We start from the raw sequence: 24479 nt of genomic DNA on the forward strand, positions 1-24479 counted from the left end.
CTATTGAAACTCTTGTAAAGACCTGGAAGATGTCCTTTTTGGACCAAAAAAATAACAATAATTGGGTAAATTAGATTTTTATTTCTGTAGTATATTGACGGTCATACAGTGTTATATTTGTAGCATGATGTTGAGGGTTTTTTCACGCTGGTGTTATTGAGCAGACTTCTGAATGTGTCTTAGTCAGTTCAGACAGTCCGTCAAAAGACCTGTAAAGTGGATCAAGCCACTGCCAAGTTAAGGCTTATGCTGACTGATCGTGGATCTGCATTGTTGCGAGTGAGTTGAGAGAGGAGCCGGTCTGAGTCAGCTTTCTCCACTCCTCACCGCTCATCTCTGTGCTGTGCTGTGCTTGTGTATTCTGCTGAATTTATAGTTCTTCTCACACCCAGAAGGTCTATTAGAGAATAGCTGCTCAAAGCCATATTGTGACTTAGAAGCTTTTGCCAAACATGCATCTGACATATGTTTTTACACTCATAAATTGCTGCTGTTTTGGTTTGAGACGTCAGTGAGACGACATGGTAAAGTAAATATTGCACATCTGGAACGTTCCCTCAGGAATGTTTGTGTTATCACCTTATCCACGCTTGAGCGTACTGTGGCTCATCTGCCACGTCAGTTGGACAAACACAGACTCGCTCACTGGCGGGAGAATGTGATGCGTCTGTCTGGATATATTCTCTTCCGGATGCTCTCCTTTCTAATGCCAAACCGCAGATGTCTCAGGAGCAGAATGTCTCACAGTGCTCAAAACACCACTTGATGAACCTGTGAAATCATAAACAGCTCTACTTAATTTACAAACTTTTTTTAATTGCCACTTGATCTGTTTGTTTTAGAAGAATGGTGAGGTCCCAGAAACTTGACAGCTGGAGAGAAAAAAAGGAATTTAGCTTTTCACATAAATAAATGCTTATGTGGACACATTTTTGGGGCTCTCATGTAGGCATGGATTGGAATCTTAAGAAATGTTATTGTTCTGGTTCAGATTACATTATTAAGTACTTTCAGAGAATAATTTTGTCACAAAACCAAATGATTTAAATGTATGTATTTGTCACTTGTTTCATATTTTAGAAGAAATATAGCATTCCGCTAGCCTGGCAAGCCAAACCCACATCAAGATGTTAGGTCTGGCAACTCATCATTGGGATGGCTCAATCCGAGGGGCGGGATAAACGATTGTCTTTCAAATTCCCTCTGCACGCAATAGGATAGCGCTACAACCAACCAGAGCAACGAAGAAGGTGACGTAACGTAGTCAGAGCGGTAAAGATCCGGTCCGGCAAAACTCCGAACACATCTTTCTTTTTAAAGAATAACTTAAGTGCCGTTCTTTGTTCTATTCTCATAGAAAAGCTTAACTCCAAGTCCTCCAGAGTCGCGGCCAAAGCCTATTTTATTTACAGCTGTTCGCCAGCAGCAGCCGCCATTCTTTGTTTTCAAGTAGCAGGGATTCGTCGCAACTCTGTCGTCATTATGTTAAGCCCGCCCGCCGACTCTATACACGATGTGATTGGCCTGACTAGAATTAGTTTTTTCCAGCTCGCAAGCCAACGGAGAGTTGCTAGACTACCCTGGCTGCAAAATAAATGTTGCTGCCGCTAGGGTGCATCTAGATTTCTAGGCTAGTATTCCGCTAGCTTCGCTTGTGAAAAAGAAGTACACTTTGGCATACTTTTAACACTTTTTACGGAAATAATAAACTTGAATGTAATATTTTTGGACACGTATATTACATTTACATTTATGCATATGGCAGACGCTTTTATCCAAAGCGACTTACATTGCATTCAAGGTACACATTTTTACATTTTGTCAGTTCTTGCTTTCCCTGGGAATCGAACCCATGACCTTGGCGTTGCTAGCGCCAACGCTCTACTGTTTGAGCTACAGGAAAGCCTTTAAATTAGGCTATTAAGTTAAATTAAATATTAAAGTTAAATTAGCTTAGCTTAACTAGAGTGTTTTGAGACACTTAAGTAGGACTTAAGTATAACTTTATATGTCATTTCATAAAAAACTTCTATTGTCTTTGAAATAAGTTTACTACCAACTGTACTGACAAGTGTTTATTATTAACTAAAATATACATTATTGGACTTGCATTTCATGTATTTAAATATATTTGGAATTACACATTTGCAATGATGAAGTTGCAATTATACTTTAATGTAATTTTGAGTAACACTACAGTTGAAAATATAACCAGGACTTTGCAAGTGTTTTAGTTTGTTAAAAATGTAGCTACTTTAAAGCACAACTAAAGATTATTACAACTAAAGATTATTAAAACAATGATTTAAAATGTACTTTAGAGTAAAACGTTTTTTAAAGTGTACTGACCATAGTCTCATAATAGTGTGCTCTATTTAAGTACATTTAAGTGGCCTTTTATTTCATCATTATTATATTATTTTGCAAGTACTGTTTTTTTTATTTACTTTTAAGATTTGAAGTACACTACAAGTGCACATTCAATACAATTTTACAGAACTAGGCTTATGATAATTGGCACACATTGTGATCCAACTGATCCACACTCCAGCTTGTTGAACCGCCCACTTAGAGAAGATGAGACTGACTGACCAAAATGTAAAGCAACCAACCATAGTTCATTTTGTTTTTATGTGCCATTTTAGGGGTGGATTAATTTGAAAAGGAAACACTCAAATAATGATATAGCCGAGTAGTCTCTGCAAACAGTTGTAGAAACATCACCTTTTAAAATGGCTAAAAACGTGTAAAGAACTTTTGTTTCCAGGTGAAATCATACAAACTGACTTCCAGTGGTGTGTAGAGGCCAGCCAATCATATTGGAAGTGCTGAATTTCGTTCTACACTTGCAATTCTAGTCTGCAATATGCATCAGACAGTGAACAGATTGTGGGTGGAACATGGGGCATTCTGTCTGAGCGGAGACTAGGGTTTCCGCAAGCTGACTGCTTTGGCTTTTCATTTTGTTTAAGTAGAGACAGATTAAAATGTAAGAGTAGACACAACTGTAGGGCACACGTGTAAGCATGTGTTTATGCATTTATGGTCCACTTTTTGCATATCTCTTCCATCACTCTCTCTGGGAATGGATAAATGCCTCTGACCCTCAAGAAAAGCTCTTTATCTTTGGCTGGGAGGAATGATTGTAGATGTGTTTAGTTTTGTTACAAAGCATTTCATGCTTTTGATCCCCAAGTATGACTTTCATTAATTCTTTGTTTTATCTGTTGCTATTCATTTTGGCTAGGATTTTGAATTTGGATGGATAGATGGTTTGCTGCTTTCTCATGTTCTATTTTGCTGTGTCTTATGACTAAGCATCTCTGGAAAATATTTTGGTAGACTGGTTGATAAGGAACAGTATGAAATCCTTTTAAGAAACGTGCCTCAAGGTTCTGTACTAGGCCCATTTGAATTCTTCTTTATGATTATAAATTTAGGTCAAGATGTGAAGTTACATGTTACTACATTTACATTTAGCTGACGCTTTTATCCAAAGCGACTTACAATTGCTATGTATGTCAGAGGTCGCACGCCTCTGAAGCAACTAGGGGTTAAGTGTCTTGCTCAGGGACACATTGGTGTCTCACAGTGGATTCGAACCCGGGTCTCTCACACCAAAGGCATGTGTCTTATCCATTGCGCCATCACCACCTCACTACTAATAAAATGTGAATTTTTTCTATAATATATAATCTACAGAATACAGAATAGCTGCACAAAGCAAATGCGTTTCTGATGCATTCAAAACATTGTTTTGTGGAGGGTTTATTTGATGGTTAAAATAGATAATATTAGTCATTCTTTAAAATTAAAAATCTGATTTTTTTTTAGTTAACAGCATTACATTAAAGTGATTAAAGCCAGTATACATTTTTGTTATTTGTGGGTCAGTTGCTCTTGAGATTTCTAGATTTTTAGTGCATTGTTTGGCCAGAATAGTTTATTAATGGATTGCAAATACTGCAATTTTGATCTAAATTTAACTGTATCTATTACTTGGGTGAACCCGGTTAATCTCACTCTTAGTAAATCTCAGTCATGTGTAATAATGAGCAAAATTAGTGAAATAATTTTACAAAAACAATGTGTTTTTTGTTCGTTTGTTCTGGGGTTGATTACGGAGAGCGTTCGTAAATCTCAGATTGTGACTAGGAAACAATGAGGCTTTGAGAGTCTAATTCAGTTTATGTTCCTGTATGTCATGTTATGCATAATTTAGGAGTAAAGCTATGAATGTGACCAGAGCCTTTTCTTACAGCAGGTCTCATCTCTTTCAGTGTAGTCGCTTTGATTGCGTGTGTACACTTATGAGAGAGAGAAATAATTTTTTACAGTAATATGAATGAATGCTTCTCAAGCACACAAAATGTGTGACATACACTTCCTTGTAACTGAAGCATACAATATGCTTTCTTATGTTTAGTGGTGCCATCACTAATGAATAGTCTGTGACCTCCTTTTCCCCCCAGTCCTGGGTTGATGAATGTAGGCCAGTTCAACCAGCACAACAGTCATTCCCAGTTACATCTCAGCACCAGCTGGCAGAGTTTACTACTCTCCACTGCTGACATGCAGTGTGACTACTTCTATCTACTTTAAGTTTAGTTGACTTACTTATCTAGACTTTAAGTTTAGTTGACAGGCAGACATTTAGCTGTGATAGACAAATATTTGGACATTTTAAGAGTAACATGCCAACTCATATTCCCAACCTCCTAAAGGTGTGTGTGTGTGTGTAATTGATGTATATTAAATATAATTAAATTAACCTTTCTAATCTATTAGAATACACTCTGACTGATCAATATTTCTTATATAAAACTTTTTCTGTTGAGCGTTTCAAGAGACCAAATTTCCAAACCTGTTTTGTTATACTAAATAACTGTAATCACCTTAAACCATGTGTCAATGTTGCCACTATGTACCATTGAATCTCCTTTGCTCTCTTCTCAGGTTGGCGGCACTAAAACAGGAGTAGTGCGTTATGTGGGGGAGACTGACTTTGCCAAGGGCGAGTGGTGTGGAGTGGAGCTGGACGAGCCGTTAGGGAAAAACGATGGAGCTGTAGCAGGAACCAGGTACATCATTTGTCTTCCACTAACATGTCCTGTCTTTAGCAGCACCCTCAATGGCCTTCCAACACTAATAGGTCTCATTGTTTCATGCCTTTTTAAAATAGGTTTGTAGACTATCTAGTATGTTAATATATCTTGGTTGTACTGCGACCTACAGCATGAAATCCAAATGGACCTTATTTATTTTCTTAAAGAATGAGTTCACTTTCAAAAAAAAATGTTTCCTGATAATTTACTCACCCCGATGTCATCCAAGATATGCATGTCTGTCTTTCTCTCACTCCCTCTCTCTGCCGTGCGCGCGCTACGCATGCTCGCTTTTGCTCGCTCACTCTAGATTCCGGGAGATTTTAACTCATTTGCGGGTCTCAGGAAGCCGCTATCAATATGCGGGAGACTCCCGGAACTTCCGGGAGACTTGGGATGTCTGAGGCTGTGTGCACGGATAACAGTGCGCCAGTCCTGATTTTCAACCTCCTCTTCCGCTTTTAAATCGGTTGAATGTGTAAATTGGCAAGACAAAACGTGTCCAAATGATAAACTTTCACTCTGATGGTTAAACTTAGCAGTTAATCAGCGAATCACATGCATGCTGAACCGTGGGGCCTGGTCCGTATGGATCCCGGATCAACTGCGATCCGTTGCACCCCTAATAATTAATGAACACGCTTATCATCATGATTGCTATTTTACCAGAGATTGAGAAAAATCCTACTCTAGTAAGTAAACGTGTCCCTGTCCCCAAAAATGCTAAAAATATTGGTACTCAAAAACGCTTCCCTCCACGTTTTCTGCTGCGCATCGTTTATTTTTACCACGCATTTATGCGTTACCCAGTTATGTGCACCCCCAAACATAAAGACAGTATATTTTAAGTATTTGATCTAACAGGTAGGACACATTTCAGAAATTCAATAAAGTTATCAAACACTTTTTTTCCTCATTAAAGCTACAAAAGTTAGTCAAGAGCAGTGATTGATTTTTCTCTTGTCTTTTGTTGTTTGATTTACACTAATGGCACATCACAGCAGCAGGTTTGTTAGGCTGCTGTCACTTTAAGATCTGAAGCACATGACGTGGATCTGACACATATTCCATGACCTCACAACTCTTCATGGTCATCTAAGACTTTATTTAACTAATTTAAGACTGCTTACGAGGATACTCGACAAAGCTTGCATTTGTCATAATTTTGTGTTTTCGCCCGTTCAAGCGTGAAAGACAACTCAATGTAGCCGTGCGCTGTCTGAAGTGGCTTTCTGTGCGCATGAGTCCTGTGTGTGTCTGTCACACAGACTGGAGATTTACAGACCGCACGCCAGTACAGATTTAAGTTATTTTTTGTGTCTTATCATGCTTGAATGGTGTAATAGCAGTTGAATGAATGATAGCGTGATCATATACTATAGCGCAGCCAATGGATGATGGGAATAAACTGATGCTGTGATAATTGCGCTAAATATTTTTAACGTGTTAAACTGAAAAAATTTATTGAATGCTTTAAGGTGTTAATTTTGATCGCCCAAATATCTTTCAACATCTAGTCATTTGCTCTGCATTCTGTTCACAATCTAAACAATTCCTCATGGACAAACTCCCATCCTAAATTTTTTTTTTAGGGAAATAATTACTGAAGAAAAATGGGTTGCTAGTGCAGTTTCATGTTGACTTTTAGTATTAGAATACAGGCCAGGTGATCTGCACATGTAATGATTCACATGCTGAGCCAAGGTTAAACCTCAGCTGTCTTTTCACTGAAGAACGGGGAGGGTTGAGTGCCAAACAGGAATAAACAGCTTCATGGATACTCTTTAATTGTTGACATTTGGCCCAAGGCTGGATTTAGTAGATTATGTAGTTTGTTTTTATAAATGATAGCTTGACGCAGACTGGACATCTGCCTGTTCAGTTTAGATGATAAGAAACATTTTCTATGAGACAACAGTCATTTAAAACAGACCATCGTTTAAAAGTTTGGGGTTAGTACATTTTTTTTTTTATGCCTTGAAAGAAGTCTCTTCCACTCACAAACGCTGCATTTATTTCATTATACAGTAATATTGTGAAATATTATTACAATTCAAAAGAACTGTTATCAGTGTTATCTTTTTTAAACGTCTTTACACTTTTTTAAATTAAGTTATTTTAGTACATCAAATTAAGCTGAATGAATGTTGCTTTGGCTAATAGCTAAAATAAAATAAGTTTACATTTATTTTTATATTTTATTCCAGTTAACGTTTATTTTATTTCAAGTAACATTTTTTTTTAATGATTTTAGTTTTAGTTAACTATAATAACTAGGGATGCACCGAAATGGAGATTCTGCACTGAAACTGAAAATTCTTTTTAAAAATGATTTATTTATTATTTTAAATTGGCTTTTTAAAATATAATTATATTAATATTATACTTCTTATTATAATTCAATCATTTTAAAGATACTACATTTTAAAAATAGGAGCGGTTCTTCCACGTTTCTCCCTCGTTTAGGAGTTTGTTGTCATATAAGGTTATATTTTTTATAATGCATCAAGGTGCCCTCAACTGTTTTTTGTGAGGGGGTTCTCTCCATGGTCATATTTTAATATTCATGTGCCAGTATAATGAATGTGTTGCAGGGCTGTGTTTTATTGGTTGTTGTTTCCCCTTTTCCCACCTTCTACTCTCCCACTTTTCCACAGCTTTACACGCCCATTTCTTGAGACTTTTTCGACTCAGAGGTGTGAACGAGCAGGCTAAAACATGACACTTTAATGTTCTAATGTTCTATATGCTACCCTTGAATATACTGCATTTCCTCCCTCACATCTGTATTCTCTCTGTCTCTCCTTAGATATTTTCAGTGCCCACACAAGTTTGGCCTCTTTGCTCCGATCCACAAGGTGATTCGGATTGGCTTCCCATCCACCAGTCCAGCTAAAGCTAAGAAGAGCAAGCGTATGGCCATGGGTGTGTCGTCTCTGGCTCACAGCCCCTCCAGCTCGTCCATCAGCTCTGTCAGCTCTGTGGCCTCCAGCGTGGGGGGCCGACCCAGCCGCACTGGCCTGGTAAGACACTTTAAAACGCCAAGAAGAAAGTGCCAGTGCAAATCACAAATGTCTTATGTTGACATTTTGCAGCGTTGCTTCCTGATGCCACTGTCATAATGTCACAATCACTTTATTTTTGTCCTGGGGTAATATAATGCATTTTTTTCTTGATAAGAACCTCTAGTGCTCTCGCGTGTTAGTCAAAAAAGACAGAAATTATTTTTTGCATTTCAATGAAATTAATGTACTGTATTTTTGTTCGGTAATGTTTTTTATTACATTTTTTGTATTTTTAGAGGATTTTATGGTACTAAATTATATTTACGCTATATTTATATCTTTCATTTTATATTTATTCACTTTTTGAGCATAGACCTGAAAATGTAATTTCCAACTTAAACTGTCATAAATCTTGAATGCTTAAGAGGTCCTATCAGGTCACCTTTAAATTATATAGCGATTTTTTTACAATACAGATTGTATCAAAGCAGCTTCACAGTGAGAGCACAGACTTAAGTTTGATCTCTTTTCAAAGACGGCACTTGGCAGATTATTGCTGAAGTGAAAAAAGTTTTAAAAACTTAGTTACAGAATTTAACGTTTATTGTCATGAAAAATATTCTAAATAATAAACTATTTAAAAAAAAAACATACTTTACTCTAAAACTGTGAGAAAATCAAAGGCATAAATTGAAACAAAAATTTGAGCCTGATATCTCAAAAAATTTTGTTTGGCCGCAGAACCAAAGGTTTCCTCTAGATTAAATTCGTCTCCCATTCATTTCCAATGCGGTCATTTTTGACAAGTGACTATTTTTTTCAGGAGCATTTAACCTGTTCCAATCATGTCCATGATTGTTTTTTGTGTGTGTGTTTACATAGCAAGTGCCAAAACATTTACCAAGTTTCGAATAGGGGTGGGCGCTATACCGGTATGAACGTGAAAACCGGTATTATGTTGTGCCATGATATGGATTTTGCGATACCGAGGATACTGTTTGATATTCATAAATTCAAATTTTGTAGTTATAGTGTTTTGTTCAATTTGGTGCTCTTTTACAACTAGAAAAAAAGAGCTTTATAGAGTATTTAGCTAAATGTGTGCTCTATATTACATATTTATTAAATATATTTTTTACTTCATTAAATAGTTGTTATAATAAACGCATTATATTTAATTTGAGTTATTTTTAACCTTAAATTAAGGCTACTACAGTACCAGCTGATATAGGACTCAGTGTTTACAGCATTAGGTGAGGGGTTTTTTTTCTTGAGAAAATGAACAACCATCTTGTGTGCCTAATATTTATCCAAATTAGTCAATATTATCAAATCACAAGAATTTAATTGAAATCGTGAAATTTGTGTCAAGCAATAATACAAAACCGGAGCTTACCAGAAATTGTACCATGTAAATATTGTACCCCCATTAAATTGTAAAAGATTTTTCATTTCTATGTCCAATGAAATCCCTCACCTTTTTATAGTTATATAGGGTTTAAATGCATATTTTGCCTGTCATTTAACTAAAGTGTAGGCTACTAAAATGTGATTCAAATTTTTTTTTCTCATATCGCGATATAATATCGATATCGTCCGGACATCGAAAAATATTGTGATATGTATTTTTGCTCATATCGCCCACCCCTAGTTTCGAACCATAACGATGAAGAAAAAAATTCTACAAATTCTAAAAATAACGCATGTAAAATTTTCCGGTCAAAAATGACCGAAGAGCACCCAGAGGTTACCAATTCAATATAAATATCTTTGTTCTGATGTGAATTGAGTTGACGTTTTACCTTTTTCTTGCGCAGTTGACCGAGACGTCGTCGAGGTACGCACGGAAGATTTCTGGGACCACGGCTCTGCAGGAGGCCCTGAAGGAGAAACAGCAGCACATAGAGCAGCTCCTGGCCGAGAGAGACCTGGAGCGGGCCGAGGTCGCCAAGGCAACCAGCCGTATCTGCGAGGTGGAAAAAGAGCTGGCGGCGATGAAGGCCGGACATCTGCAGGTATGACTCACACACATAAACACAACACTTACTACATGAGCATTTTCATTTACTACACTTACTCACAAATGCAAACTTATACACTCCATTTAACAGCACATTCATATGAATTTCTGACGAACAAATGACCTTTTCTCTTATCTCATTCAGTATGCAACGGAGGCAGAGAGCAACCTACAGCAAGTCCGAGCCATGCTGGCAGGCACTCAGAAAGACAAAATGGAACTGGCCAATCAGCTTGAAGAAGAGAGAAGGTAGAGGTTTTTTTAAAGTAGTAGAGATAGTAGTATCTTTGCTGTTGTTATCAACTTAGTGTTATTTTGTCATTGTTCTTCACTTAAAGGTGCACTTAGTGTTTGTTGCATTATCCTATACATTTATACATAGGTATGTGTAATCCCCTGGGATCGAACCCACAACCTAACGCAATGCTCTTACCACTGAGCTACAGGAAAGCACAATAAAATGAAATGGTCTTAATTCAATTTTAATTAAACTTAAAATGTTGCATAAAGGCAATATTTCCTTTTTTCCTTTAATAACTGTTGTTTCTAATCGCATCCCAGTCTATGTTTTTATAAACAATATTAGAAACAAGCAGCTTTGTCATAATTATAGCAGAAATATTGGCACAAATATCTTACCTTGTATTGAGAGGCCTTTAAAAAATGCATTGGACAATTGCGGCCTTCAAGTCAAAAAGGTTAAAAACAACTAGTTAAATCCTCCAAAATATTACAAAAATAGTGTGATCCAGTAGGATTACCTATACTATGTTTCAAATAAATATAAATTAGGAAAAACAATTTCCTAATGGACAATAACAGAAAAGTAAAGACAAAATTCTTCATCTAATGATTTGGCTAATCATTATCCATGAACTTTTACATGGTTTTATACATTGGTAATAAAGTTTGGTGGAAAGTTTAATTTGACATGCAAAAAAAATGCTTATTACTGTTCTCATGTCCTCTTAATTACAGCCTGCAGTATATGATGAGATATATAATTGTGCTCCATTTGCTATATTACCAGGGCGACACAGCTTACCTTACGCTGATAGCCTACTTTTCACAAAAAAATACATCCTTGTCATCGGTGATAAATACACCTGCGAATAATGGTGTCTGGCAATTGAACACTTTTGTTTTTGTGTGATGCTGCATGCACACCAATAGGTGTCAGCATAAAATCCAATACTTCTTTATCTGCCAGCGAAACAAACAAATAAATGAAGAATTTCCTGACATCTGGTGGTTATTATGTGTTATGACAGGAAGGTGGAAGATCTTCAGTTCAGAGTTGAGGAAGAGTCCATTACCAAAGGAGACCTTGAGGTATCTGCCATTTTTACTACTACTTTACTGGAAGATGGTGTGCAATTTGTTTTTTGTTTGTTTTGTATTGTTTTTTTTTATTTTGAGGATTTCTACTAAGATGATAGATTTGTAGAAAAGAAAAATGATGCTATTGCTGAATTATATAATTGATAAAACCTTTCAAATGTCTTTCCAAATATTTTCAGTCCTCCAAAATCTTGCGTTATGAATATTAGACATGATCTATGACTTTATGACTGTACGAAATGCTGAACACACTACTTTTACAGTCTTATTTTCATTTGTGACAAATTAAATATGGTGTCCACTCTGAAATATCATTTAAACACGTCCTTCCATCCAGCCCTATACTGTCATGCTGAATTTAAAAACACTCTCTTTCCTGCCTTTAAACTTCTTCACACTTTGGTATTATGATTGGTGCATAGCAAAGACCTGTTAATCTTTTTCTCTGCTACCTATGTATATCTTTTTTCTCTCTTTCTCTCGTGTCTTTTTATTTCCCCCCCTCTTTTTCTCTCTTTAGACTCAGACCAAACTGGAGCATGCCCGTATTCGGCAGCTCGAGCAGTGTCTGCATTTGGAAAAGTCCAAAGCAGAGCGGCTTCAGAAAGAGTTAGAGGAAAATATGGTAAACATGCAGGGAGTGGAAACACTGTAGCCATCTCTCCCATTGCCATGTTTCTGCCACTTTATCAGAGCCCTTGTTTATGGTCCTCCACTGCTTGTGCTTGACTGACCAGGCCTGGGATCTCCATCATTCACCAAAAGCTCTATATATATATATATATATATATATATATATACACATATATTGATCTGACTTGTTTGTTAGGGCTGTTGGAAGTTAATTTGTGCAACTGATTCTGTATATTTTGTATAAGCAAGTGGATCAGAAAGGATCAGATATTTCAGTCTTTGGTAGATTTGAATCAAATTTAATCGCACCCATTTTTTTTTGGCATTTACATTGTTGAATTAATTGGAATTTACTCCGGCTCTGATCAGAAACTTCAATGCTGTGAGTGTTGGAGATGTTGGAGATCTTTGTCTGTCTCTTGTGGGGCAGGACTGCTCCTGATAGCCAGCAACTGCTTTCACCTTTCATTTGCAAAATATTTTTTCATGTCTATCTTTTTCTTGTTCTCTAAGCATCTGCCCGAGACCCTCTGGTGGAGTTATCTTCTGCTTTGCAGTGATCTCACTTCCCCACATCAGCCTTCGTTTTATTTTGTATATGCTGAAATTTAGCCTCCAGCCTCTAAAAGGGTTGTGATTAAACTCCCTCTGACACATCGGCGTTTTATTTGTTGCCCTAATTATTCTATAATTACCGGTAGTGCTAAGGCATCACTGTTATCATTGGTGTGTATATTTTTCCTGTTCCTCTTATTAGTCCTTGTGCTGGAGACAGGTATGTCTTAGAAATGTGTGGTCGAACCAATATAGCAACACCCTGGTGACCACCCAGAACAACCAAACACCCTAGTTATAGACTAGTGACCACTCAGAATACTTTGGCACCTGACTAGCTACATCCAAGCAAGCACAAAGAACACCATACAAAATGCCCAGAAACCCTCACAACTGCCTAGCAATGCCCTAGTGACCACTCAAAACACCCTCGTAAGAACCTAGTAAACACCTTATTAGAAAACGGATAGTTCCGGTCCCTGATTCTGCTTGGTTGAGCCGTGTTCGAAGCTGTTGTAAATTACTCAACAAACATACACCTGGGACCGCATTACATTAGTATTACTACACAACTGCCGTTTTTGATTCTTTGTTGCTACTTGTGTTGCTTGGCAGAGGAATACATGTGTAATAACGTTATATTTTTTGTTGCTGGTGTTTATTTTATGTATAAAATAAATATTAAAATCAATTATTTTTATGGAGTAACCGTTTTATAAAAGCAATAAGCCCCCTGAAGCCGTGTTTTACAGTGAATTTAGAACAGCTAAGGGGGTTTTAGGCACGACACTCCGCGTCTAAGGCAACTACTTGGATATCCAACCAAGCACATAGAACACTATACAAAACACCCATAAACCCTCACAACTGCCTAGCAATGCCCTAGTGACCACTACCAACACCATAACAGAACCCTAGAAACGCCCTAGTGACCACTACCAATACCTTAACAACACCCTAGTGACCACCCAGAACTCCCTAGTTAAGAACTTAGTGAAGACCCAAAACACCTTAACAACTACATCCAAGTGAGCATGCAGGACACAATAGAAAACATCCAGGAAACCCTCACAACTGCCTAATGATGGCCTAGCTGCTACAAAGTAAAACACACCCAAGCTATCAACTAGCGATGCTCTTGCAAAGACCCAGAAGACCCTCTCAACTATCCATCAATGCTCTAGCGACCACACAGAAAACCTAAGAAAGCCCCTAGTGACCACTACCACTAGAAAATGCCCAGAACACCCTCACAACTGTCTAGCAACACACTAGCTGCCAACCAGAAAACCCTAACAGCCACCAAGCAATGCCTAGCGACCACCCAGAAGATTCTAGCAAATTTGTAGCAATGCCATGGTAACCGCCTAGTAACATCCTAGTGATCACCCTAAATACCTAGAAATGTCCTAGCAACCACCTAGTAATGCCCTAGCTACCAACCACAACGTCCTAAAGACCCTAGTAAGCAGGGCTAAAAAAAGAATAATAATTATTTCCTAAATGGTAGTGGTTCTAACCTGCCATTGATGACTCAAAAACTTCTGCGATCCTACAGCTAATGCCAGCAAGTTGCCTTGCGACTTTCATGGGATGAATTTACATTTCACTCAAGTCACGAATTCATGATTGGTTGAATGATGCCAAATGAAAATCTTAAACAGAACGATAAAATAACGTTATTAACCACCAGTTAATCGTAATTTCAAATAAGCGTTTCTGTTCAGAACGTTTAAACTTGATTTCGTTTTTTGTTTGTTCCTGTTAAAATTTAGTTCGTTTCCGGTTTGTTTTTGTTTTCGTTCCTTGAACTGATTCAGAGCCCTGCTAGTAAGTGACTAGCAATGCCCCTGGAGACACCCAGAATACCTTAGCAACTACCTACCAATGCTCTGGCAAACACACATAAACACAAATGTCCTAGTAACCACCACAAACACCCTAGCAAGTGCCTAGCAATGTGGTGGGAGTTTTGCGTGGAGAAGCACCAGACACATTTACTTCAGTAAATGTAAAAGTGTAGTTTTGGCTGTCATTGTGAATGATGGTGAGTGAACCCAGTGCAGTCCAGGCACTCTAATCAACAGGATTTCACATTTATCATTTAACAGGTCAGAGGCAGGTTCCAGCCAGCACCCATGAGGCTGGGCAAGAGTGCCAAGGTGATATAAAGGGAGTAACATACTGTGTGGTTTTAGAGTGACCTTCTCCTTTAAAGATGAACTTTATCTTTAGATGCGTGCTCCTCTCACTTCTCTCTTGTGGTTTGAGACTTCATCTATGAACTCTAGTAGTATTATCTGATCTCTGATAACCTCTAATGATATTTTCCTTGGAAATATAAAATTTTCAGATGACTCCACAATGACTAACATTATTATTTGGTGTGCTCTATGAAATGAAAAACATCTTCAAATATATTTTCTTTAAACATAGTTTGAATCATAGTAGTAATTGCCTGTGTTCCTTTTGGACTTGCTGTGTGCTGTGCCATTTCATATTTGCCTGGCTGCTTCTTGATGGACAGATTGAGGAACGCTTGCTTGGGCTTGAATTCAACAGGAATGCTGGTGTAGTTTCTTAGGTTGCACTATATCTGCTTTTTTGCACATGCGAGAGACATTTTTCAAGAAATGGTCATTCACTGAAATGTTTGCAGGCCAAGCAAAATGCTTTGTTTGCTTCTCATTCCTGTAATGCCTTCCGGTTGCAAATCTCTAGTGGGCAACTCTCTAAGAGATTTAATTCGGATTATCAGCAACAATATTTATTTAGGAATGCACAATATATATATAAACAATAGCTTTTACAGATAGCCAATATTATTCCTTTTTTGTTTTTAAATTTAATTGGAAAAAATACTCCCTTATATTATCTGCTTCCAGTATAATAATAATAACAATTATTATAATTTATTATTATTATCAGTATCATAATAAACAGTTCTCATTAGTCTGATATAAAAAAATCTCATTACTCTAATACCCCCCCAAAAATAAGTAAAATGACATTTGTAAAGTTCATGTGTAACTCTGCATCATGGAAGTATATTGTATTTTAAGGGGAAAAAATGATTGTCTAGACAAAATTAAACTTTCATTACAATTGTGTTTTATTGAGTTATGTTTAAGTGTCATTCAAATAATGTCAGAGTGCATGAAAATGTAATGGTCCTCATTTCTTTTGCAACCTGTACAGGTTTACTCCGTATTGGCATTACAGATCCCAGTGTATATTGTGCATCCCTAGTTTAGTCGTTTATATTGTTATTTTCATCACAGTTTTGTCATTACTATGATTTTTCCAATTAGATGTTATAACAAAACACTCTAAAAGAATGCTCTGTTTAGAATCACTAATTAAATCCTAAGACTAAGGTCAAAGGTCTTATTGAAAAATCACTAAATCCTTTGAGAGTTGCCACTAAGCAGAACAACTGGAGGCTTTGGAATAATAACGGTTTACGATGCAAGATTTATGAGCCTCTCTCTGTCCTCCAGCAAACTACAGTTGAGGAGAAGAGTCGTGTTATGCAGCTGGAAGAGGAACTGGCCTTGCGCAAGGCTGAGGTCGAGGAGCTCCAGGTTCGGCTTCAGAGAAGCTCCTCCGGCCCAGGCACAGATGCTGGAGACTGCGGGCTAGGCTTAAACTCGGAGACTCTGGTCTTGCGGGAACAGCTTCTCTCCGCAGGCCGCGAACGCCGTGAAGAGAGCAGCCAGCTGCGCGAGAGGTACGAGGCGTCCCTGAGCACCAGCCAGAAAGAAGTTGAACGCCTTAAAGCCACCACAGAACGTCAGGGCCAAGAGATCTCTGACCTGAAGCTAAGACTTCAGCAGGCCACTCGTGAAAACATGGAGATGATGGACAGCTGGAAAGCCAAGCTTGACGCTTTGGTTGGAGACCATCAACGTGCTCTGGAGGAACTAAAATCCTCATTAACGGGAGATCGTGGGACCGGTGAAAACGGAGAGAGTGAAGGAACCACACCTGAGATGAGGGCTGCTCTGGAGAGCTTAAAAATGGAGCATCAACTGGAGTTCGAGAACTTGAAGGCCAAGCATGAGATTGATGCCGCCGTGATGTCCAAAGAGCGTGAAGACCTACGTGCCCGACTTCAAGATCTGCGGGACCAGCTTGAGGAGAGCGAGCAGAACTGGAAGATCCAGGTGGAAACCAAGAGCAACCAGCATACTCTGGAGCTCAAAGAGGGTTTTGAGAAGCTCCAAAAGGCTGAGTTTAGGATCAGCGATATGGATAAGTCCCATGAAGAGCATAAAAATGCCACCCTACTTCTCAAAGAGCAGCTGGAGCTGGCTGAGAAGAAGATGGTCGATTATGAAGCCCTGCAGAAGGCTGAAGCTCAGAGCCGAGCAGAGATCCTCTCTCTGCAGGAGAAGCTGAGGGTCAGTGAGAACCGACTGCAAGCTGTGGAGGCGGATCACAACACCCAGGATGTTAATGTTAGTGACCTCTGGGACATATTAAAAATGTAAAAATGTGTAGAGTTGTAGTTAATGTTATCTTGGTTATTTTGTAGATTAGTCAAAAATTCCATTACATACAGGGCTAAAATTTGAAAGTTGATCGTAAAAATTTGAAATCAGTCCAAAAGGAACCTAATGGGATTAATAAGAATGAGGATCCTACTGGATAAACTGAAATCCTGAAAAAATTGTATGAAATTTCCATTAGGATTCAGTGGGAGCTTATTTGATACTTGAATGATCCCATTGAAATCCTATCATATTAGTTCCAAATTATAACACAAATTCCAAAATGAATCCTGTTCAAATTCTGGAAATTGTTGACTGGGGTTCACTTAAATATGTTTTTATATTTTCTCATCATCCAGATGATCGAAAATAATGACAACTCCGAAGAGAAGATTAAACTGAAACAGAATATGGAAGGTATGTGTATAAATTATGAACAATTATTATGTTGTATCTTGTAACTAATGTTCTGTACACTACTGTTCAAAGGTTTGGGGTTGGTAAGATTGTTTAGATGATCAGTTTGATTGCTAAGATTCTTAAGAGGCTGCATTTAAAAAAGAAATGCTGTAAAAACAGTAATATGAAATATCACAATTTAAAATAACTGTTTATATATTTTATATTTCAGTGTCACATGATCCGTCAGAAATCATTCATCAATTTGCTGATTTGGTGCTTAAGAAACATTTCTTATTATCAATGTTGTGCTGCTTAATATTTTTACTGGAAGCAGTGATTTTTTATAAATAGAAATTTTAAAAGGACAGCATTTATTTGAAATCGAAACTTTAATAACGTTATAAATGTCTTAACTGTCACATTTAATGCATCGTAGCTAAATAAAAGTATTTGTCTTTCGACAAGAAAAACCCCCCCAAAACTTGAGCATTAGTGGACATAACTGAGTTGACAGTGGTATACTAAATCCTTCTGGTATAATGTTTAATTTTTCTTTTAATCTGTAATTATACCGTAGTTGCTATAACGAGAAACAGAGTGAATCACCATGGTAATAATAAACATTTTCAGACATTTCAGAATGTGAAAGATGTTTTCTATGCCTGGGTTTATAACTTCATTCTTTCTATTAGAAACTCTGGAGAAACTCACAAAAAGGGAAAAAGAAGTCTCCACTCTAACAACCCAAGTAGACGCCCTTAAGACCCAAATAACTGGTAATTATCATATTAAAGAGTGACATTTGTCATTCTCATTATATTTTCTTATAAAACAGCAGAGCTATATTTAACATAACATAGGATGATGCTAGTGATATTTTGTTCTCTTTCTATCAATAAAATCAACTGCATCTTTTGTGTAGCCTTGGAGGAAAAGGTTCGTTTGGGAGAGAATGCGGCAGAAGGATTCTTTAGGGAGAAGACGCGTTTGGAGGCGGAGCTGGAGTCCATGACCAAGAAATCCCATGATGCATCAGGCCAGCTGGTGATTATTAGCCAGGAGCTTCTGAAGAAAGAGAGGTAAAGAGCATTACATGGACTTTATGACAGATGTGAGGTTTTAACTACTTGATAATGACAACATGAACCATCTGGAAAATTATCGTCTCAGTTCTTTGATAGTCTTTCTTACACTTGTACACTTTAAACTAGTATGTACTTGACATTTAGTAGTCTACCTTCTGTTTTATCCCTGTCATGAAGAACCATCATCTGGATTGTATTGCTTTCCAATACACCAGGATAAATGGTTACCCATGTACCATTGCTGATTGTAATCCACTCAAGAGCAATTTAAGTTAACAAAGACAATTGCGTTGATTAAAACTGTGACCTAAACATCATTAAGCCTTTTCAGTCAATACTACATGCTGACAGTGAATATCCTGTCAGGGGTTTAGCCTCTGCCCTCATTGAACTCTGCGTGGAGAACCAAAATTATTTACAGACAGACATTGCTCTCAGTATTTTTATTACTTATCAGATACTTTGGATGAATGATAGACACAGGCATATCCCAAGTTTCTAGTGATACACAGACAACTGAAAATATTCGGCCGAAAACAAAAATTCTATTTGGTTTGGGAGGGGCAAAATCATTTACCGGTAAAAATAGTGACAATTTAATAATATATGAAAAAAAAAGTCTGAGCTTTCAAATTCTTTACATTTTATAACAAAATTGAATGTGACGTGACAGATCGCTGTATCATCCTCAGTTCAAACAGTGCGGTTCTGCTCTTTCTCTTTACTACTATTTATAGCACAAAATAAACAATTTACTGAAATTGACACTCAATGTGTTACTCAGGAAACATAGCTAGAATTCATTGCTAGATTTTTTTTTGTGCTAAATATTCAAAATAAGACCATATTTGTTATGTTTTACTTCACCTGTTGTTTCACAATACATATTGTTTCAAAGCAGCTTTACAGAAAATGCATGTTTACATTACAATTTGGAGTAATCTGTTATCAGAGGTGACAGTCCAAGTTATGTATTAGAAATGTACATATACAAATCACACAGATAATAATGTATTAATTTAAGGCAGAAACAATGAGCTCATCAAGGTATAGAATACATGTTTGTTAACAAATTATTATGATAGAGATTTTTTTTTGCATTGGTGCATTGGTTTAAATGTCAACAACAAATTCGTTTTTTAATATTAATATTTATTTTTATGCTATGTTTTCTTTTCCTGCGTGTGTGAATGGGAATGCGTGTGAATCAGGAGCCTGAATGAGCTTCGGGTGTTATTGCTGGAATCTCCACGCCACTCTGCAGGAGTGGAACGGGACATTAGCCGTGAAGTCCACAGAGCGGAGTGGAGGATGAAGGAGCAGAAGCTACAGGATGACATTAAAACCCTGCGGGAGAAACTGTTGCTGCTGGTGAGACACATGGGCAGAAACCTGAGACTGCAGCTGTTGTCATTGTTTAGTGGCAAACATCTTATGCCATTGCCACTTTTAGGGGGCGTTCACACTAGGCACGATGGTTATACACTTAACTTGATTCTATCGAACCTTGGTGCACTTACGTTCATCTTACGTCATCACAAATGTGCACTCCGCATAGTAGAACAGAACACGGTCAATATATTGTGTTTTCTCTTAATTTGGTGTTATTATGCACAGCAGAGTAAACGACACTTGGGTTCACTGTAAGTGCGTCGCATGAAGGAAGCTTTCTGCTGCTTGCAAATGGAATCTTTAGAGGAGATAGCGGATTGCCATTTATTTTCTGCCTTTATTGCATTTGCTATGTGCTATTACACTGCAGGCTCACTCTCGCTCGTATCCATGGTAAATCATCAACACTTATCATCCCTTACGTGTGTTTTATTGAACTAAATAAATCGCCATCAGCTAAAACGTACGCACAGGTTACTTTTCTTCCTGAACACGTGCGCACCCGAGTCTGTGTTGCTTTCACATTCACGTGAATGGCGCCACAGTCCGAGTGCAACCGAACACAACTTCTTCAGGAAGTCTCGGGTTCGGTACCCCGGTGCGCATGACAGATTTCACATTAGCAATTTTTCATGCGAACTGTGCCGCGTTTCGAGCTAAACTGCCAGTGTGAAAGCACCCTTAAAGGGTTAGATCAGGATTTTAGACATGAATCTCTATAGCTTCCCCATAAGCAGTGTGGTGCATTGACCATGACTTACCCCCGACAGCGTCCTGTGAGCCGAGCTCCGGTCCAGTTTTGGTCAAGATGAAATTAGTCCGGCAAGTTTGCTGGGGTCACGGCAATAAAGCTTTTTTCTTCTCAAATCAATATGTGTTCAAAAGAGTGATATATTTAAAGCACAAAACCGCTGTCTATGGAGAGGTCAGACCTCGTAATGGCTTAGCACTATTTTCTTCCCCGTCATATCACTGCGCGCTGCCGCTACCTACAGCCAGCTGCGAGCCGCGCACGTGAAACTTTGTTTACAACTCGTAAAGAGAAAGATAAAATGTCAGACTACAGCAGCGACGATGACAACATTGACTTCGACACACAGCCAAAAGGTTATCTTTACGAACCTGAATACATAGATGACGAGTTACGCCAGATGGAGTTAGAATATGGAGTTAGTGATATGTGTGAGGAGAAAGCGCCACATCTTTGTTTGTACAGTCCGGATAGTCACAAGTCCGCACCATTTTGTACAAAGCTTGTACAAACTGATCGCTCTTGGTGAGTAGCTATGTTAGCTCGTTCGTGTAGCTGTTCTGAGCACGTAAACACTGCTGTAAACACTGCCGAACAACTGAAAAAGTGGTGTGCGCCTGCGCAGCTCGCAGCTGGCTGTAGGGTAGCGGCAGCGCGCAGTGATATGACGGGGAAGAAAATAGTGCTAAGCCATTACGAGGTCTGACCTCTCCATAGACAGCGGTTTTGTGCTTTAAATATATCACTCTTTTGAACACATATTGATTTGAGAAGAAAAAAGCTTTATTGCCGTGACCCCAGCAAACTTGCCGGACTAATTTCATCTTGACCAAAACTGGACCGGAGCTCGGCTCACAGGACGCTGTCGGGGGTAAGTCATGGTCAATGCACCACATTGCTTATGGGGAAGCTATAGAGATTCATGTCTAAAATCCTGATCTAACCCTTTAAATTAAAATATAAGATTAAAAAAATAATAATAGATTATTCTATTTTAATTCATACATGTTATAATGCAATTTATTCTTGTGATGGCAAAGCTGAATTTTCAGCATCATTACTCCAGTCTTCAGTGTCACATGATCTTTCAGAAATCATTCTAATATGCTGATTTGCTGCTCCAGAAACATGTCTAGTAATTGTTATCACATGAGCTGCTTAATATTTTTGTGGAAACCATGAAACTTTTTCAGGATTATTTAATGAATAGAAGGTTAAAAAGAACATAATTTATGTGAAATAGATTTTTTGTAACAATGTAAGCATCTTTACTTTCAATAGTTTGCAGCTCACTTTTTTCATTTACACTGATATGTGCACTGATATTTTGTTCATCCCTTTTAATACGTACAATTTCCTTATATCAGAGTCGGGAAAGGTCGTCTCCAGACCACCGCCGATACTCTATGATGGACCCATCTGCTTCAGACACAGAGGCGGCCCGTCTGCGTCAAAGGCTGCTGAGCACAGAAGATGCCCTGAGGAACGCTCTGGAACACAACCAACACGTGGACCAGCTAGTGCAGGCCATGCGTACCCGCCCAGACAAGAACCAGGTAAACACCTGCTACTGCTGCTTGGTGTTTCTTCAACTACATGCAGTTTTGTCCCTATTCATAATTTGTCCAACAGTATAATAACTTATTGAGATGGTTTATTTCACTCTTTCTTCGTCTCCACAGGCACATGCTAGTGCAAATTCTGCAAATGGAATTCATCAAGAAGACACTTCCTTCACACAAGAGGTTAATTACATTTACATTCATGCATTTAGCTGACGTTTTTATCCAAAGTGACTTACAAGAGAGGAACAAAAGCAATTTGTCAGAGCCAATAATATTCAGAATATACAATGCCAGGTGTATTTGACAACTAGATTAGGAGTAGCAGTGTCGTCTGCTGAGATCCATCTTTCAATCAAAGCCAGATCATTTAGTTTTGACTGACTGCAAAGGCAGAAACGTTGACAGCTTAGACAGTTAGTCAGACAGAAAGTATGCGAGGAGGTGACAAGGGACCGTAGGTGCCTCAGGGTGCACTTCTGCTTATACTTCTGTGTGCCATGGACAACAGAGATGAACTGATGGCACTTTAGTTTAAACAAGAAAGTAGAAAGGGAGAAAAGAAAGGAATACTTCGTTCAGCCTGCTGTGTCTTGTTGGTGTCCTTTCTCGGTGGACTCGTTTACACGTGGACAGCTTTTTTCATAAACGGACATTTCACCCCTCTCCGTTTTCAAAAATAACATTGTGCACACCTGTCAGTTTTCAGAAAAGTGTTCGTTACACAAACCTGTGTATATGCTGTCTAGAGCATGCCAAACCTGTAGGTGGCAGTGTAACGAAAAGCTCAAGCCCACGTTAGCAATCAGGATCCCGAAAATAGTCATACTGTGACGTCGGCTGCCTAAAACTCTGTTTTTCTCAGTTTACATGCAAACGAAGTTTTCCAAAATCTCCACTCTGGCCGGAATTTTTAGAAAGAATCGTTTTCAGAGGAGAATTCTCCGTTTGCGTGTAAACGAAGGGAAATGTCTTGTATGTTTTTCAAAATAACCATGTAACGTTACGTGTAAACAAACAAGGCCAAGAGTTTTCCGCGTTCAGACAACTCCATTGTCAAAACGATCCTCGTTCACACGGATCCGCGAAAAAGACTAAAATGTTGTGTGTATTCGGCTGCCAGGACGTTTTGGTGTCCTGAAAACACAAACTTTTGGAAACGGGTTTCAAAGTGCAAGTTTTTGAAAACGGTATCCGTGTAAACAACAAAAACGTGAATCTCTGAAGACGACGACGTCATGCACATGCGTATTACGTGTTCAGTCTATAGCGTCGCATTGCCATCTAATGGTCTGGCAGCAGAATACAGCGTTTTTTTAGTCGGTTTCACGGATCCGTGTGAATGGGGATCGTTTTGACAATGGTGTCTGAACCTGCAAAAATCATAGGAAGAACTTCTCCGTTTTAAGCATATCGTTATCCTGTAAACATACTCTGAGACTTCGACTGGATAGCTCTTAGGCTATGTTTACACGGAAACGATCTGAAGAGAAAACGCAAAAGTTGCGTTATCACTTTTTATTCTGCGTTTAGACGAGTGTTATGGGGGGGGGGGGGGGGGATCTGCGTGCATATGGTGACGCAAAAGTGTGTCGATGAAATTCGGTGTAGTGTGCACTCCAGGCGGCTAGGTGGCAATGTGGAGCACTGAGAGTGAAAGAGACGCTGACACTGTTTTTCATGTTTAATACGGTAAAGCTTCTGCTTTAACCCTCTTTTTTTTTCTTTTTTTTTTAATGAAATTAATACTATATTTTAGTTTGATAATGTTTTGTTATTTTCCTGTACTGGTGCATGCCTGTGACGTAAACGCGTACGCGACGAGAGCCACCAGGAGAAGATCGGTGCCTTCACTGTCTAGCAGACAGACTTTTGCGTTTTTACCCTTCAGACGGGAACACGGCGGTGGAGCGTTTTTATGATTTCCACTCTGGAGGGTGGTTTCACTTTTTTGCGTTTTTAAGCCCCAAAAACGGCGTCGCCGTCTAAACGAAAGGCACATCCGCTAAAATATTTTTCCGTTTTCACCCGCGATCGTTCTCGTGTAAACGGGGCCTTAAACTAACAACAATATATATATTTTCACTCTGTTCAGATAATAATGGAGAATCCTAATATTTGTTTATTATCCTAAA

General features: G+C 38.3%; 1 protein-coding gene across 8 annotated transcripts in view; it reads left to right on the forward strand.

The window, feature by feature from the left end:
- Window positions 1–24479, forward strand: part of clip2 (CAP-GLY domain containing linker protein 2) — a 51667-nt gene that overhangs the window by 25613 nt on the left and 1575 nt on the right. Inside the window, exons 4-18 of one of the 8 annotated variants that reach the window (XM_079606783.1) lie at window positions 4957–5081; window positions 7915–8128; window positions 9928–10125; window positions 10276–10379; window positions 11402–11462; window positions 11992–12096; window positions 14771–14821; window positions 16160–17119; window positions 17512–17569; window positions 18132–18164; window positions 18247–18330; window positions 18477–18633; window positions 19851–20010; window positions 22150–22338; window positions 22465–22527. In XM_079606783.1, the coding sequence (XP_079462909.1) occupies window positions 4957–5081; window positions 7915–8128; window positions 9928–10125; window positions 10276–10379; window positions 11402–11462; window positions 11992–12096; window positions 14771–14821; window positions 16160–17119; window positions 17512–17569; window positions 18132–18164; window positions 18247–18330; window positions 18477–18633; window positions 19851–20010; window positions 22150–22338; window positions 22465–22527 (2562 nt within the window). The remainder of the gene's footprint in view (window positions 1–4956; window positions 5082–7914; window positions 8129–9927; window positions 10126–10275; window positions 10380–11401; window positions 11463–11991; window positions 12097–14770; window positions 14822–16159; window positions 17120–17511; window positions 17570–18131; window positions 18165–18246; window positions 18331–18476; window positions 18634–19850; window positions 20011–22149; window positions 22339–22464; window positions 22528–24479) is intronic. The other 7 variants (XM_079606784.1, XM_079606785.1, XM_079606787.1 and 4 more) reach the window with 7 other exon arrangements.

Source organism: Phoxinus phoxinus (assembly GCF_949152265.1).
Source record: "Phoxinus phoxinus genome assembly, chromosome: 3".
NCBI lineage: Eukaryota > Metazoa > Chordata > Actinopteri > Cypriniformes > Leuciscidae > Phoxinus > Phoxinus phoxinus.